Consider the following 17,533-nt stretch of genomic DNA (forward strand, 5'->3'; position numbering starts at 1 on the left):
CCTCTACATAAAACAAAAACAGTTAATTGTCCAATGAATTGGCTTTTTTTTTTCTTCTAATGAACCAGACATATTTAAGAGGCGCGATGGCTGAGTGGTAAAGGCACTCGTCTTCCAAGCCGAGAGTTCGGGGCTCAAATCCTAGTGAAGTCTTGGGATTTTGAATTTCGTGATTTAAGGGCGCCTCTGAGCCCACCCTTTTTAATGGGTATCTGACATTAGTTTAGGAAAAATAAATAAGGTTGGTCGTTGTGCTGGCCACCCGATACACGTTAACCGTGTATAAAGAATGTCTGGGTTTTAGTTCCATACTCTATATAGCTCGTGTAGGGGTACCATTCAATCAGTGGGGTGTAAGCCTAGTGAAAGGATAAGATGTTACATATAGTACTTATAGTAATCTAGTAAGAACAACGTAGATACTACAAATAAACAGTATTAATATGTTGTAGGATTTATTTACAAGACTACCATGTGCAATATAAATTAGTCTCAATAATTAGTGCTAATAGGTATAAAATGCATTAAAACATAAAGCTAGTTAACATACAATCTAGATCATAAATAATTAGTCAACTAAGGCTGAGACATTACCCCAGTACAATACATTAGAATACATCGCCCTCAAAAACAGTTTTGACCAAGACCAGATCAGCACCCCAACTGACTAAAACTGACCACAGGAAACCTTATTGCCCCCCTTGAAAACCCCGTTCTAAAACAGTTCACCACTCACAACTAATAAAATAAACAAACACACACACAATCTCACATCTTACACACCCCTGCTCTTGACACCGTGGTCAACAGAAACAGATAAATTTTATATCAACTGCCCATAGATCAAAGGGGAACCTTACATATATTGACATTTGCAAAAGTTTAAAGAAATTTTGTAAAAATAGTTTTGTGTTTAAGAAGTATAGCATGCCAATAGCTCGTTGCCACGTCGTTACAGACCTGCGACTGAGCAACAAGCTTTTGATTTAAGCTGACCACAGGTTGCCACGTCGTTACAGACCTGCGACTGAGCAACAAGCTTTTGATTTAAGCTGACCACAGGTTGCGACGTTGTAGGTCAGTGTTGAGGCTTACAATCATGATTCGTCTCGGTTTGACATGGTTCGATTGTCTAGCATTAGGTGACGGTTTAGTTTTCTGTCCCTATTATCTGTAACATACTACTTTTTTTCAAATGCTACAAACATGTCATGCACAGCTCCACATTATGACCGTTGTGAGCTTCATTTTTATAAAGTATCACAATAATGTTATTATAAGTAATAGTGTTGAGAATGTGGTATATAGGGTTATGAATAAAATGTGTTGTTATTATTCAGGATAGGACCAATGGGTAAATAATAAGCCGTGGAAATATATCGGTATTACCACAAATATTACAATTTAATTTTAATGACGAATTTTATTGGTAATTGATTTATATGTGAGCAAGCAATTTATTTTCTTTATTTAAGTTAAAGTAAGTCGGGGCGTGATCAAACGATAGGGTGCCAATAAGAAGTCGAGATTGGGTTTTTTTTTTGGGGGGTGGGGTGGGCGGGGGGATTTAAGGACACTCCTTAGTCTTCCTAATTCTGATGAGTGCCTGACATTGGTCGTTGTGCTGGCCACATGACACCCTCATTACATCGGTCACAGCAATAAGCGACTTTTACATGGTTGGCCTCATAGATCGCAAGGCATGAAAGGATTTATTTATAATCTTATCATTAAATATCATATATATATATATATATTTCTTCAGCAGCATATTCAAGCATAAGAAAAAGATCTACAAGAAATAAAATGGGATTAGTCGTTGCGCTGCTCTGATACCATTCTCCTTATAAATTTGAGTAAACATCAGTTACAGCATGCTAAGACGTTTAACATCCATCATTTACCTCATGTAAAGTAGGTTTCAATATGGAAACTATTCTTTAGCTTCAAATTAAAAAAAACACAACATAGTTCAATGTAAACGAAATTATTAACAACGTTAGTAGTTCTTTACAAAATGTTATTCCTGTAATTAATTTCCTGCTCTTAACTACCGTTTTTCCGGAAATCTGAAATACTATTATTCAAGGATCATGGATGACCTGGTTAATGCTTCAACGGCTATGTTACTTTGACATTCTTGGTGCAGTGAAGTATAAAGAAGGAAATAGTAACTGCTTTAGGCGCGACATAAAGGGGTCAAGCTATCCCTTGGTATGCTCGAACTTCTTACACACACTCACGCCGTGAACGCAATGATCTGATCCTAGAGTTGGACGTGTTAGTTTTAACGTACATTAATCTTACTCTGCATTAATCGAAATTATACTCTAATGGTATCAACTTTCCCTTTCTACATGTGTCAACATTCTTGATCATTAATCATTATTCCAGCTTTAGAAAACAGGAAACATAAAAGTAAGAAGTATTGATTGTTTCTATTTAAAAAAAAAATGACCTGATTGTGGGATTTGAAAGCTGAAGTCGAACAAGCAAGAAATCAAAAATACTTTAAAAACAACAAACAAAACAACAACAACAAAAAATTATATGGAGGAAGAACTATACATTTACAATAAAATATCTCAATGCTGTAAGATTGTTTTTATACAATTGATTAAATACAATTGATTAATTACCGTTCATTAATTAAATAATCGATTTTTTTAATTAATTCTTTTTTTTTTTTTTTGTTAAAAAACATCAATAATTGTGAAAAGTTTCAACTTAACCCGAGAATGTGAAGTGGAAGGAATAGCGTTTATCAAATTATTACCAGACAGACAGGGAGACAGACAAACGGAGTGAATAGATATTAGCTTTGTAAAAAAATGTAAAAGATGAAAAAATCCACATTTTTTTCTTCTTTAGCAATTCCTGCATCAAACAAACATATCACAAAAACATGCCACACAGCACACAACATATTAAACTAGCACATCATACAAGCACATCACAAATAACATGCTATATAAGCAAATATATTTATTACACAAATGCATCCGTAAAAAACTGGGTCCACAAGATGTTCACATAAGGTTCATAAACTGTTTACATTGGGTCCACAAGATGTTGACACTAGGTTCTTAAACTGTTTACATTGGGTTTTATAAGATGTTCACGCTGGGTCCACAAACTGTTGTTTACATTGTGTCCATAATTCGTTCTCTCTGTGTTCAAAACGAGTCCTTACTGGGTCCACAATGCGTCCACACGGTGCTCATAGGACGTCCACGGGATGTCTACATTAATGACCGATGAATATTTTTTTTTGTTTCACACTTCTGAAAGACAAAATCCCTAAGAAGGTGTGCCCAGATTGAGTCACACTTTGAATGTTATTTCCCATTACTTCCCACACAAAACTTCTAACAAACTTTAGTCCACAATTGACTTGGCCATGAACCTGGATTATAACCCCAGTTTCAATACAGGAATGATAATTCGGTGACAAGCTCGCAGGAAATAAAAAGTTGAAATAACCAATACTAGTGGATTCTCGTTCAAGTCACAAACGTAGCTCGTATAGTAGTCATACTCTCTATAGCGAATAGAAGTGTTAGCCTGGATTATTCACTTTTTTCACTTGGATTATATGAAAACCGAGTACCGTAGAAACCGACATATACTAAAAAAAAATGTAGTGTTTATAGCATCCATCTAGTTAATTTTGAAAATTAACATTTTATTTACTTATTTCTTTCAATTACAGTGATGATTTTCCTTTTATTTATCAAATTGTTAGTTTCATAACATTGTGTAAAACAGTCTACCCATTTGTTAACCTAAGTCAAACTGGTTTATGCTCCAAGTAAACTTTTCAAAAATACTTAATCAGAAAGTGTATGGATTGTAAACATTAAATGGAGTCTTGTGCCCGTTTGTCTTGAAATGTAGTATGCCGCTCATTTCTGACTTACATTAAGTTTTGTGTGTGTGTGTGTGTTTTGATATTTCCTGCGAATTTAATTATCAGGATACGCTTAAGTGTGTGTATGTTAATGAGCAATAGTGTCTATACTGTGTGGTGAGGAGAGCCGTACAATTACTACTGTGATGATAAAAATAATTGAGTGTCTAAAAATGATACCATGTAGAAACAAAAATGTCTGTGTATCAGAACTAGGTGTCTACTGCAATGTTCAACTAATGATGAAGGAGTAGTTCAATGTGAAACAAACAAAAAATGTGTTTGAAATTCTCGGATATTTTTCATGATAGAAGATTCTGTTTATGGAAATGTGTTTACATATATTTTGTTGGCATGTATTTGCATCTTGTTAATGGTAAGATGAACATGCTTTCATACGTGTTATTATTTATAGATGACAATATGAGTGGTTTGTTTGTTGTATATTGTACTAGCAGTACACACCAGCTACGCCCGTTGATTTGTTACCAGGCTTTCAATTGTTTATTATGGCCGGAACATCCTTTTTTTTAATAGTAATAAACGTGTACTTTTAATGATCAACGTAGCATACTTTTCAAGCTCGTGAAGTGGTGTATCTGTTACATGGAAAGTTCACGGCCCGATATCTCTTTCCTTCTCTCTCTCTCTTTTTTTTTTCGCTCTCTGAAACCCACATTTTTAAAAAAAACCTATAACGTGCGTGTCGTTATTTATCCAACATAGACTTTTGACTTGATTTGGAAAGACAAGTTTCATAACACCGCATACATTTTCATACCATTAGTTATGGCCTATTGCCAAGTGCACACTTTCCAAAGGTCCAAATTAAATGCCACGTTCCAGTACATTATAAATTTATCACATTTAAATAATTGGCAAATACACTACATTAAAAAATCTACTTTTTAGCAAGCTTATATCAAGTCACTCCGTCTGACTTTCTGGTAACAAAAAAAATATTTCACACGTTATTTGTATTTCTTCTCACTTTTGATGAAGTTGAAAATGAACAAATATTCATTTTCAATGAAAACTCATGAATAAATGAACAAATCAATCAATTAGTAAATCAGTTGTGTTTTATATGAAAAATGTACTAATCGGCGGGTGAGGGGGGCGGGGCGACCTGTTACAATAATCACGAACAGTCGAGGCTCGCGTAACGAGTACAGGCTATTCGCTAAAACTTTAAACTTTTTAACTAACAATAGAAAAATAAGATCAATAAGTATCTAAATATTTCAGCGGAAAAACACTTCAGCCTTTATCACGTAGGCTGAAGTTCAAATTCATACTCGAGCAGGTTTCTTTTTTTCCCCTCGTTTTCATGCTTTTGAACAACAGCCTCGAAACCTATGGGCGTAGCCATAATTTTTTTCAGGGGGGAAGGTGAATGTGGGGATTTTTCTCCCCCCCCCCCCGGCCAAGACGTATATATATATATATATATATATTCCATGATGGCTTCCATGTCATCGCAACTCTCATTATGCGTAATTCATTTTGTCGGAAAACATGCCCCGCAAACATCATGCGACGCTCCATCATGGACATACGGTGGCAAGATCGCACAACAAAAAGCGTTGGACAGTATAGAAGAAATTCTTATGATACGGCAGTTACGCTGGGTAGGGCACGTATCCCGTATGGGAGACGAACGTATGCCAAAGGCAGTGTTTTTTGGTGAGCTAAAAGGTGGTCGACGTAACAGAGGCGGCCTACGGAAACGCTTCAAAGACCAGCTTAGGCGCCATTCTTGCTATAGCTGACATTCACTCACGAAAGCCGCGGGATACACATTTGAAGCCAAAAGAAAATCCGCATCCGCTGCCGAGGACAAACGCAGACGGCGAAAAGAAAATCTAAATCAACCACTTGCGGACAATGGTTATGCTTGCCCCGGGTAAGGTAAAATATGTAGGTCACAGCTGGGGCTGCGCAGCCACGGGAAATACTGACCTCTTCACTAATCTTCGGACTCGAAGACAAGCCCTATATATATATATATATATATAAATATAAATATATATATAAATATATATATATATATATATATATATATATATATATATATATATATATATATATATTTATATATATATTTATATTTATATATATATATATATATATATATATATATATATATATGTGTGTACTTAATTAATCTTTATTACATACTGACCTTCAAATTTTCGGAAGACGTTTATTGTAAGTTCTTTCTGAAGTTTGCGGAAAAGTGTAGACTCCCCACCCTTGCCAGTAAGGGGGTCTGGGCTAAGAGCTTCCCCAGTGGGGCTCGGGGTGGAGTACTATGTCCGGTATTGAAAGCCAACAAAATGCATATTTTGAGGTATCTACGGTGCATTATCCTGCGAGCAAAAATTTTTATTTCAAAAACCTATTCTACTATTCTTACTTATTTAGATCCTCCCGCGACGTTCGGCGCCTTGGGCGTCAAGCTGCTTCCACAAAAATCTGTCACTGGCAATGTCTGAAGCCTATTCCCACCTGCTATGAGGACCTCCAGGAAAGTGTGGCGTCAGGTTGTCCCTGTATGCATTTTCCCTCCTGATGGCCTCCATGTTATCACAACTCTTATTATTCGTAATTCATTTTGTTGAAAAATATGCCCCGCAAACCCCATGCGACGCTCTGTCACAACCTAATTAAAAACCGTCTTACCAATCTTGGTTGGGACACATTTAGTGTTTTTCAATTTCGGCAGATGACTATTCACTGCACTTTATAAATGGAGTCCAGCCACTGGTAGAAATGTGTAACCTCTCTTGAAATGAATAGGTGACTGTAGTTTGCTTTACATTTTATATCGAAAGTTGGGGGTTTCAAACTAAACAAATCTCTGGAGTTTTTTTTTTTTTTCTTAAATTACAATTTAAATTTAGAATAATATTGAAGAGAGAGGTTTTAAACTTCAAAACTCTCTGTAGGAAGATTATTAACTCAAAACTATCCTTTTTTTTTATTGAAGAGGTATTTTTTAGCTTCAAACTCCCCTGGAGGAGGGAGGGGGGTAAACTCAAAATGCCCTTTGGCTACGCACATAGAATTTTGAGTGTGTAATTTTACTTTATTTTATATTGAAGAGATATTTTTAGCTGCAAACCCCGCTGGAGGGGTTTTTAAACACAAAACCACTCTTGGCTACGCTCATAGAATCTGGTGACTAATGAATGGATAGTCATAGTCATTTAAGAGGGGGTTTATCGTTAATTTCTGAGGGGGATTTAAACTCAAAATCTTCCGTAGCTATGCTCTTGGAATTTGGAGATTGTCGTTTGCATTTTTTTGTTTTGTTTATAGAAGAGGGGGATTTAACTGCTAAACCCCCTTGTAGAGTGTTTTAAACTCAAGACCCCCTTGGGTACGCTGGGGCAATTGATAGTTTAGTATTAAAATCTCACCAAAAGTAAACAAAATCAAAGCAAAAATCAGTCACTAAACTCCGACCCGAATTCGAATTTCATTTTGGTGGGGGGGGGGGAGGTTTTAGTCCCTCCCTACCCTTGGCTATACCCATGTAAACCTACTCCTATATACTTTCCACCTTCCCTCCCCAAATGTATCATAAAATTGTTTGGACCATAGCAAAAGAATATTTTATGTAAATGTACTAAATCGGCGGGCTGACCCGTGACAACTATGATACAACAATCATGAGCTTATATCTCCTTCGAAAGTTATGGTCCACGGATTAAACAAACGGTTTATCATTTTTTGGACAACAAACCTAAATGTATTACATGTACTTGGTTACATTTATTGTCCTTCAAAATTACTAACATGATTGATTCAAAATACTATATGTAATTTCTCTTAACATAAATTAACTTTTTTTTGTCAAATAGTTTTTAAAATTCCAATTATCAGTTATCAAATTCTTCATCGGGTCAAAACAAACAAAAAAAAAAAAAAAATTGCAAAAACCTGCGTCGGTGGACACGGATATCGAATACGGCTATTAAGGTTTTCCTAGATATTCGAGATTATATGAATATGTTTGGAAATAAAAATACTAGCAATTACTAGCGTTATAATGTTTTATAATGTGATAATTAAATTTGGATTGCAGGTCTAGATAACATATATTGTCGTTAAAAAACAACAAACTTTTTGTTACTTGTTTATATTTAACTTGTTTTTAAGTTGTGCTTATTTTTTTTTATATTATTCTGCTTGTTTCTAAATTACTCTTGTTTTTTTTTTTTTTTTTGTGCAGCCCAGCCAGAACTTTGTGACTCCAATGATGCTACTAAAACAATTGTTGCCACACTTGGTACATCGATCAACTTCTCAGTCTGTGTAGTGGCAAACATTTCTAGTCCACGATTTCCTCTTTTAAAAGTCAACAACGTTTGGTTGTCAAGAGATCATGAGGGACAAAATAATCAGAGATTTACATGGGAGAACACCAATGTCAGCACTCCTGATGTCTTCTCGTTAAGAATCTACATTCGAAACATTACAGTGTATCAGTATGGAAAGTTGGCTATAAAGTTACTGATTTCCGAAAACTCTGGGTTAGACCTACATTGGACAATTATTCCTTCAGGTAAAAAAAAAAATTAGACTCATAAATGCCTTAAAAATTTAAAACTAACAATAGATAGCTATGAACACTTCTATTGTCATTATCTCTTCACTGTTACAGTGGTTAATTATTGGCTTGAGGTGGCTTAAGCCCTCAAATAAGAATACAAGTCGTATAACATTTCTTTTTTTATAAAATACCTTTAAAAATCTAAATTTCAAAAGGTAACATTCACCCATATTTCCTTTTCTTCCCCCCCCCCACCACACACACTTTCCCAATCAGTCCAGAGTGGACCAAACAAGTGATACACTCATTTCGCATAAAGCTAAAAGTATTAAATTGTCCTAAACAAAAACAACTAGGAAGATTTTTCTAATCGGACATATTTATTATTGATAGTCTATATCTATTACAAATTAATTTACAAGATTGATCCGAACTATCTGATGCAATTACAAGCTTTGTAAACTTAAAATGTATGCATCTCTGTAAATAATATATTGAAATAAGTTAAAGCTCTGGCCATTGTTTCTCAAACTTTTGCCTGTGACTCCCCTTAAACTAATAGGGTGTCTGTATGTGCGCTGCTTACAAGTAGTGTTTTTGATATATGCTTTAAGTATTTGGTACTCTGACAATGGTACATTCTAGACATTGCAGTGCAATGACAGCAGATATGTCTCCCATCCAAGTTAAGCAAGTGGGTCTGTGGTACCTTTTTTTTGTATGCTGAGGTTATATCATTTGTTCTTCTGCTGACTGCAACGTAATTTTCCTTATAATAAGAATGTAAACAAAATACAATAATGGAAAATTGTGGGAAGTAACATTTCCCTGCATTTCTAGTTGATGAAATGCTTTCTTTTGGCGTCTAGAACACATTATTCATTATACTTCAAAATATACATGTCAAATCAAATCAAATATAGGAGGCTGCCTTGACAAATATTTCATGGCAATATCCATTCTAGGTACACATAGAGCAGGTAGATATGTAAGATCATGTCTGTTTTAAGTAAAGTGTCTTCATTTTGACCTTTTCCGTCATGCAAAAAGTCTTCAACCGAACAAGTGAAAACAGTTGTTTGTTTTCTAATTTGTTCCAATATATTATAATAATGTATAAATAGAAAAGTTTACAACACAAAATATATAATTTTTTTTTCTTTTTTAAACAATAATATGAACTCTAAGAGACGTCAATTAAAGGTGTATGTAATTATTCGAGTAAATACGAAATCATATAACACAATGTCTGAGTCCCATATATTTTAAATGCAATGAAAACAAGGTTGACAACATGAACAAAAAATATATATATAATTATCGAAGATGCCTTTTTTATGAATATGTTGAAATATTATATTTTTATGTCATTAAAATGACCATGTTTATTTTTTATTATCGTTTTCAGAGCAAAATATTATTAAGCTTAATTTTACAGACTCAGAAGAACTACTGTGTGAAGTGAATTGGTACTTAAAGACAATAGAGATAAGAAATGAGCTGACGGGACAAGTGATAAATACATTACATAATAGTAACAAAATGGAAATACGAAAAAGTATTACAGGACATCTTCCTAAGATCAAAGAATGTGATAACACGGGAATCTACACCTGCGCTGTCACTGATTTTCAGAATGTCATTCATGAAAAACAACTGATAAACAGGAAGCCAGGATGTAGGTCACACATTTATTATTCATATCTATTTCAGTTTCTTTAAGAACAATATTTATACATATATAATAATGTATAATAATAAGCACAAAGCAAGTTATATGCAGATATGTGTGTATATAATAGATCTATGTAAGTATATACTTCTGAGAAATCAAAATCTTTTGACTAATCTTTGATTAAACTTGGCATAAAATTTCCTTCAGTCGCTCGGAAGGTCAATGGATACGTGAAATACTGGCCATTATCCAGAGAGAATACAAATAAAAAAAAAAAATTCATAAGACTGTAGCGGAAAAAAAACGTAAAATGTCAAGACTAGATCCAGGTCCTGATATATATTTTTCATTTTGAGAGAGATAGAGCAAAAAAGATAGTCTTAGCTTTAAAAACAATTACATTTAATATTTTAATTGGCTTTCTGTTGTTGTTTTTTTCCAAAAGTCTATATATCGGACTATCCTTAAGCATCGAAAAGTAGGCTGATCTGTTTTCATGCTTTATATAGTTTAGTTTAGTCGGAACCCTTCCCCATTTCATATTCATCTAGAAAAGAACCACCTGAATTTTAACGTTCCATTACACATATCTTTGGTTTGTGAATTATGTTGTTTTATTTAGGCTGATCTGGGCTGTCCCATTTCAGATCGCTACTTCCCAAACATATATATTTGGACATGAATTCTAGCAACAGATATCCATCCTTCGCCTCCCTCGCTTAAAAATAGTCCTACATGCAATCTCTGATTCTTCATCTCCAATGATTAAAGGTAAATTATCGATACTCTCCTTATTCCATCAAGCCGGAACATTAACCCTATTTTTCTTTTTGCATCCGTCACGTTGTAATGGTCTTCCACATTGTACTTTGGCTAATGAATTATATTATTATATTATCCCCAACATCCACCCACAACAACAACAAGTACACATACACATTTTTTTTTTGGTTTTATAATCCTGAGAGACCAATATATGCATTCATATATCTCATTTGTACTGGGGTTGGAAATAGAAACGTAGAATCTTATCTACGCAACAATGTTTTAGAAAGTATATTTTGTGCTTTTGTATATTTAAATATAAGCATATAAAAATATACATATAGACACTGAATTTTTTTTTAAGTAGAAAAATTAATGCAAATGTTTATAGAAAGCTTGCGGTTGAGCACATTTATTTGTGAATCTATAATAATCATTTTTTACTGCAAATCCTTTTGATGGTTTTCAGAGATCTCGTGATTGTCGTGCCAATTTCAGCAAAAATATTAATAAAGTATTAAACTATTTAAACTTTTATTTAAATTAATTGTAGCCTATGATAACATTTCTACTTCAAATCCAATGTTTTCGATGTTTCCTCCAGATCATCCACTTTATATCCAATATTTTAAAAGATAACGGATTCTTAGAATAACTGTCAAGCACATACACAGTTTTATTTTTTTGATTAACGAATTTTTCTTCACTTTAATTCAAGTGGTATAGACCTTAGTTTCCGAAACGAGGGCCTTGAGATCAAAAGGCGGTGAAAACATGGATTTGATTTGAAATTTTAGGACGCCAATGAGTCCAGTTATTTTTAATCGGTACCTGGTACCTGACATCATGGGCGTAGCAAGGGGGGGGGGGTTAGGGTTCAATCGGAATTTAGTGACTGATTTTTTGCTATGATTTTGTTTATTTTAGATGAGATTTTAAACTAAACCATCACTTGCCCCAGCACAGCCAAGGGGGTTTTAAGTTTTTAAGTTTAAAACCCCCTACCAGGAGGTCTTGAGTTTAAAACCCCCTACCATGGGGTTTTGAGTTTAAAACCCCTACCAAGGGGTTTTGAGTTTAAACCCTCTACCAGGGGGTTTTGAGTTTAAACCTACCAACCAGGGAGTTTTGAAGTTAAAACAACCTGCGAGGGTTTTTTTTTTCAGTTAAATCCCCCTCTTCTATAAAACAAAACAATAAAAAAATGAAAACGACAATCCCCAAATTCCAATAGCACTGTTAAGGAAGATTTTGATTTTAAAAGCCCCTCCAAAATTTACGATAAACCCCCTCTTCAATATTAAAAAAAACAAATGAAACAATAAAAATTCTATGATTGTAGCCAAGGGGTTTTGAGTTTAACCCCCCCTCCCCTTTGTTTGAAGCTAAAAAATAACCTCTTCATTATAAAAAAAAAATAAATTACACACTCAAAATGTTATGAGCGTAGCTAAATGGGTTTTGGCTTAGTTTTGAGTTTAAACCCCCTCCTTCATAGGGTTTTGAAGGTAAAAAAATACTTCTTTAATATTAAAAACAAAGCAAAGTATACACTCAAAATTCTATTAATGTAGTCCCCCACCATTAGAGTTTACGCACTCAAAATGCTATGAGCATTGCCAAAATGGGTTTGAGTTTAAATTCCCCCTCAAAAAGGTTTGATGCTTAAAAATACCTCTTTAATATAATAAAACGCCAATTACACACTAAATTTATTTGAGCGTAGCCAAGCCAATTGGGGGTTTTGAGTTTAAACCCCTCTCCTACAGATGGCTTTTGTTTTTAAAGTTTAAAACTCCTCCAGATGATTTTGAGCTTAAAATCCCCCCTACAGTTAGTTTTGAGGTTAAAAACTCTATCTACAATATTACTCTAAAGCAAACTACTGTTACCAAATTCTATGACAGTAGCTAAATATGGTTTTGAATAAAAAAAAAACAAAAAAAAACTCCAGAGATTTTTTAGTTTAAATCCCATAACAGATGATTTTGACGATAAAACTTCCCTTTTCAATATAAGATTTAAAGCAAACTACAGTCACCTAATTCCAAGAGCAAAGTCAAGATAGTTTACATAGTTGTACCAGTGGCGGGCCTCCATTAATAAAGTGCAGTGAATAGTCATCAGCCGAAATTGAAAAGCACTAAATGTGGCTCAACAAAGACAGATTTTAGGAGTCAGTTTTAGAGATCGGGTCTAAATCAAGGAAATCCTATGACGAACTGGAAGTCGACCCCTTAGTAAGATTGTGACAGAGCGTCGCATGAGGTTTGCGGAACATGTTCTCCGACAAAATGAATTACATATAATAAGAGTTGCAATGACATCCACACATTCATGGAGGTCATCAGAGAAGGTGGTAAGAGGCTTCAAATATTACCAGTTACAGATTTTTGTGGAAACAGCTTGATGACAAATGCGCCGAAGGCGCGTGAGGGTCTAAGTCGGTAAGAATAGCACATTAGGTTTTTGAATTAATACTTTTTAATAGCAGGAAAATAAACTCTAGATACCTCAGAATATGCATTTTGTAGGCTTTCAATACGAGAAATAGTGCTTGGCTGGGGGAGCTCACAAACCCCCTAGCTAGCAATGGCGGGGAGTCTATAATTTTATTACTAATTCCAGGAGGAATCTATTCTAGGGCACAATAAGAGTCTTCCAAAAGAATGAAGGGTCAGAATTTATTAAAGATTATGTACACATACATAAATACATAAAAATATTTTTTTCGCTTGGGGGGGGGGGGGGGTGCAGGGGGGAGGGAGAAAAAAATCCCCCTCCCAACCCCAACCCCCCTCCGAAAAAAAATCCTGGCTACGCCCATGCCTGACTTACCTTGGAGGAAGTATAGGAGGTTAAATTTCATGTACCTTTTTACCAAATCTTCATGAATTAAAAGTGAACTCTACTAAATAATTTCATTTATTTAAATAGAAACTTTGATAGTATATCAAATTTAAGTTATTAACATATTAAAATTCTGCGTAAAATTTCTTTTAAAAAAACATTATACCATTTTTACAATACTTCTATTTACTACTTCACAAAGAAAACTAAAGGCTGGGTAGGTGGGCGGACAACTGATCTCAAAATTGTTTAATGTTGGAGGCATTGTTTTTTTTTAATACATTATTTTAAAAATGTTTATCTTGTTTATTTAGATGCTTGGAAACATTTTGATTTGATAATTTAGACAGAAACTTCACATCTCATTAAAAAAAAAACGAGATTAAATTACACTTTGTTTTTAGTCGCTACAAACTTCATTTCATTAACAATATTGAGATGAATCTAACCAACCGCATCGCGTCATGTTAACAGCGATTGCAAGGCTAAGTGGATGTATGGTCTCACATGCGTTTTTCATCTTATATCATAGACCTGGATATTAATAGATGCTCTTGTACGTGAAAAAAAAAAAACACTATATTTTTCGTTCTAGATCAACTATCGTATCGGTAGATTGACCTAGAAATTAAAATCCTTAGTTTCGTTGAGAATTTGACAGTTTTGGATGTTAAGATATATTACATCAGTCTAAATTAAATTATTAAAGAATAATATATTCTTTATTTGTAAATAAAAGGACATTAAAGCCTACTATCGAAAATTGTTATAATTATAAGATTTTCCTTTTAATCGTATAATAGAATGCTTTTTTTTTCTGTATCATCAGGTCCTGTAAAATTTTGTGATGAAAAAAACAGAACCACTTATACTGTAACAACCAATCAAACTGTTAATTTTAGTTTATGTTTATTTTACAATGACGATGTCGATATTGAGGCAGTCAATATTCCGAAATTGTCGCCTGAATGGCGAGAAGATATGGTAAATGAGAGTTACCTTCTCCTACACCTTAACATTGACAATATTAGTGTCAGGTCTGCTGGCGACCACAACATGGAAATTACAGCGGTGAACAAAAGAAAAACTAAAGTTGAAAAGCTGAATAGGAATCTTACATTGATCTTACACAGTAAGAGTTTATTGGAAGTAAAAACGTGTTAAAATTTATATTTATCATAATTATAAATATTATATTTGTGCTTTATAAACTTACTTCACAAATACTTTTGGCACTATAATTATGTTATTCCTTCCCTCACTTCCGCTTCTAATGCGTCAAAGGAAAAAAAGTATATTTTCTACATCTAGATTCATTATATTCTATATATTAAATTTTCATAACCTTGTATATTAGTTATAATCGTTTCTTAATACAATTTGTAATTTGGAAACAAAAATTAGTTTGTTGTTATAAAACAGGGGCTCTCAACCTATGTGTCAAGACTCGTTTCCTCTCTAATATACGTATGTGTATTACTAAATGTACCCAAGTCCTGGGCAATACCATAACGACACATACAACGACATACTATAAATTCAGAATGCCAATCCCCAAACATATAACATGTTTATTACATTATCTGTACTATAATACAGAATAAGTTCAGACATTTGAAATATCCAGTATCCATTAAAAAATATAACAGCTTATATTCCATAGACTGAATAGTGACAACACAGAAAAATAATCTACACTTCGACTATATCTATATCCAAAAGTCCAACTGTCCTGGACTAGGAACAAAACCACACTGCCTTATTATGAGTTACATTACATTCAACAAAAACATCTCACTAAGTAAAAACAATCCAAAACAATAACACTTTTGAAGTTAACAACCTGAATTGTCCCCCTTCTCCTCTACAGTAAACAGGAGACCCAGGCTGACCAGAACTCAGTCCTGACAATATGGATCGCGATACCCCATTGGGATTAAATTACAATTTCGAAAGCGGTCACCCAAGACCAACAAAAACATGATTATTATTATTTTTTTTTTTTTTGGTTAAACAGGATCAGACCAGCTGGCTAACGTAGGCAAAATTGTAGATAACATTCCGATTTTCGTTACGAACATATAATTAAGCTATTTGCTTTTCAACTTTCTATTGATGGTTAACTGCATTATGTTTACAAATAAAATTTCAAGCAAAACACTTTAGTATGTCCAACTTAACAGAAGTCTGACAGCTATGTTGAAAACGTATAATCAAAGCTACTGATGGATTTTCTAAGTGGCATTGCAAACAGTTTGAATTAGCGTCAGTCTGTTGTGTAAATCTGAGATATAAAGATTGCCTGTTTTTCAAATGTATTCTTGAATTATGTAAATTCGACATGTGTAAATTTAACTTTCTTTTTTTGCAGTTTGTAAATGTCTTTCTATATATAATTTTCTTCATGGCTCAAGAGTTTAGACAAGAAGAAGTAAATGAAAAATCACTTCTTTATTTCTGCAGGTCAAACGAACTAAAGTTACCCTACAAAAAAAAAACAGGGGGAGAACAAGTAGTATTCACAAAATAGCAGGGTCTGACCGTTGTGACCAAGAAGATCACACTTTTTTGTTTATTTCTACCTCACGTAAATTTAGCGGCAAAAAAAAGGGGGGGGGGGGGCGGAGAACAAGTCATCTACTCTGTATTCACCCATCACTAAATAGCAGGACTGGATAATATTAGTGAAATTTAAGAGTTTTTGTTAGAAAATAAATTCGTCTTTACATTTTATTCATCCTTTACTACGTACAAAACTACTTAACGAGCCTTGCGTGTAGCGAAGTCATAAAGTATATCATACAATTTAATGTCTTACATAGATCACGCTCTAAAGCAAAAATTAGCAAATGTTTCAATCTATCTATGAGAATTGTTGACCTCAAGTAATTCTTCATTAGTTTAAGGCGCGAGAAGCTTCTTTCACCAGATTACACAATTACGGGTAATGCTTAATGCCGTTTTTATTTATCGCTCGTAGGATTGACGTTTTTGTGTATATATTTCATGAGAATTGTATAAGTTTTCAAAAGAATTTTAATAATTTTCCTAGATTTTCATGACTTTTTCTTATATTTTGCAATTTCTGAAGATGTCCAGGTTTAATTTAATAATATACACCTAGAATTAGCGCGGGTCTAATGAAAGTGTGGGGTTCACTGCGGTCGCCTAGGTTGCAGTGGCCTATGGCCGGCCCTGCAAAATAGCGGCGTATTTGTATATGTCGGGTGACTATATATATATATATATATATATATATATATATATATATATATATAATTCACTTCATGGCTCAAGAGTTTGGAAACCAAGTAATGGAAAATGGAAAAATTACTCTTTTATTTCTGCAAGTCAGACGGACTAAAGTTACCTACGTAATTTTAGAGATGAAAAAAAAAGAGGGGGGGAGAATAAGTAGTATTTACCCGTCACTAAATAGCAGGGCCGGATTTAACCATTGTGGGGACCAATGCGAAAGGGATTTCGCGCCTCCCATTTGGAGTAGGGATACGTATAATAAGTGAAAATTAAGAGTTTGTATTATAAACTGTAATGTATTGTAATGAAATTGTATTTATTCGTCTTTGCATTTTATTCATTCCTTACTACGCACAGAATTAATACACGAGCCTTTTGTGTAGCGAAGTCATACAGTATATCATAAGAATTCTGTTTCCTACATAGCAATAGCAAGAATTACCAAATGTTTCAATTTATTTTTGAGAACTGTACACCTCGAGTAATTCTTCATTAGTTTGAGGCGCGAGAAGCA

The 17,533-nt window shown here is 33.9% G+C and overlaps 1 protein-coding gene across 4 annotated transcripts in view; it reads left to right on the top strand.

The window, feature by feature from the left end:
* The first annotated feature begins 3,385 nt into the window (after positions 1-3,385).
* The window catches only part of LOC106077643 (uncharacterized), a 34,541-nt gene continuing 20,393 nt past the window's right edge, over positions 3,386-17,533 (top strand). Inside the window, exons 1-5 of one of the 4 annotated variants that reach the window (XM_056010440.1) lie at positions 3,386-3,606; positions 3,713-4,286; positions 8,151-8,483; positions 9,880-10,149; positions 14,591-14,893. In XM_056010440.1, coding sequence (XP_055866415.1) covers positions 4,187-4,286; positions 8,151-8,483; positions 9,880-10,149; positions 14,591-14,893 — 1,006 coding nt within the window. In that variant the 5' untranslated portion in view covers positions 3,386-3,606; positions 3,713-4,186. Of the gene's footprint in view, positions 4,287-8,150; positions 8,484-9,879; positions 10,150-14,590; positions 14,894-17,533 lie in introns of all 4 variants that reach the window. The other 3 variants (XM_056010439.1, XM_056010442.1, XM_056010441.1) reach the window with 3 other exon arrangements.

This window comes from Biomphalaria glabrata, chromosome 14 (genome assembly GCF_947242115.1).
Source record: "Biomphalaria glabrata chromosome 14, xgBioGlab47.1, whole genome shotgun sequence".
NCBI lineage: Eukaryota > Metazoa > Mollusca > Gastropoda > Planorbidae > Biomphalaria > Biomphalaria glabrata.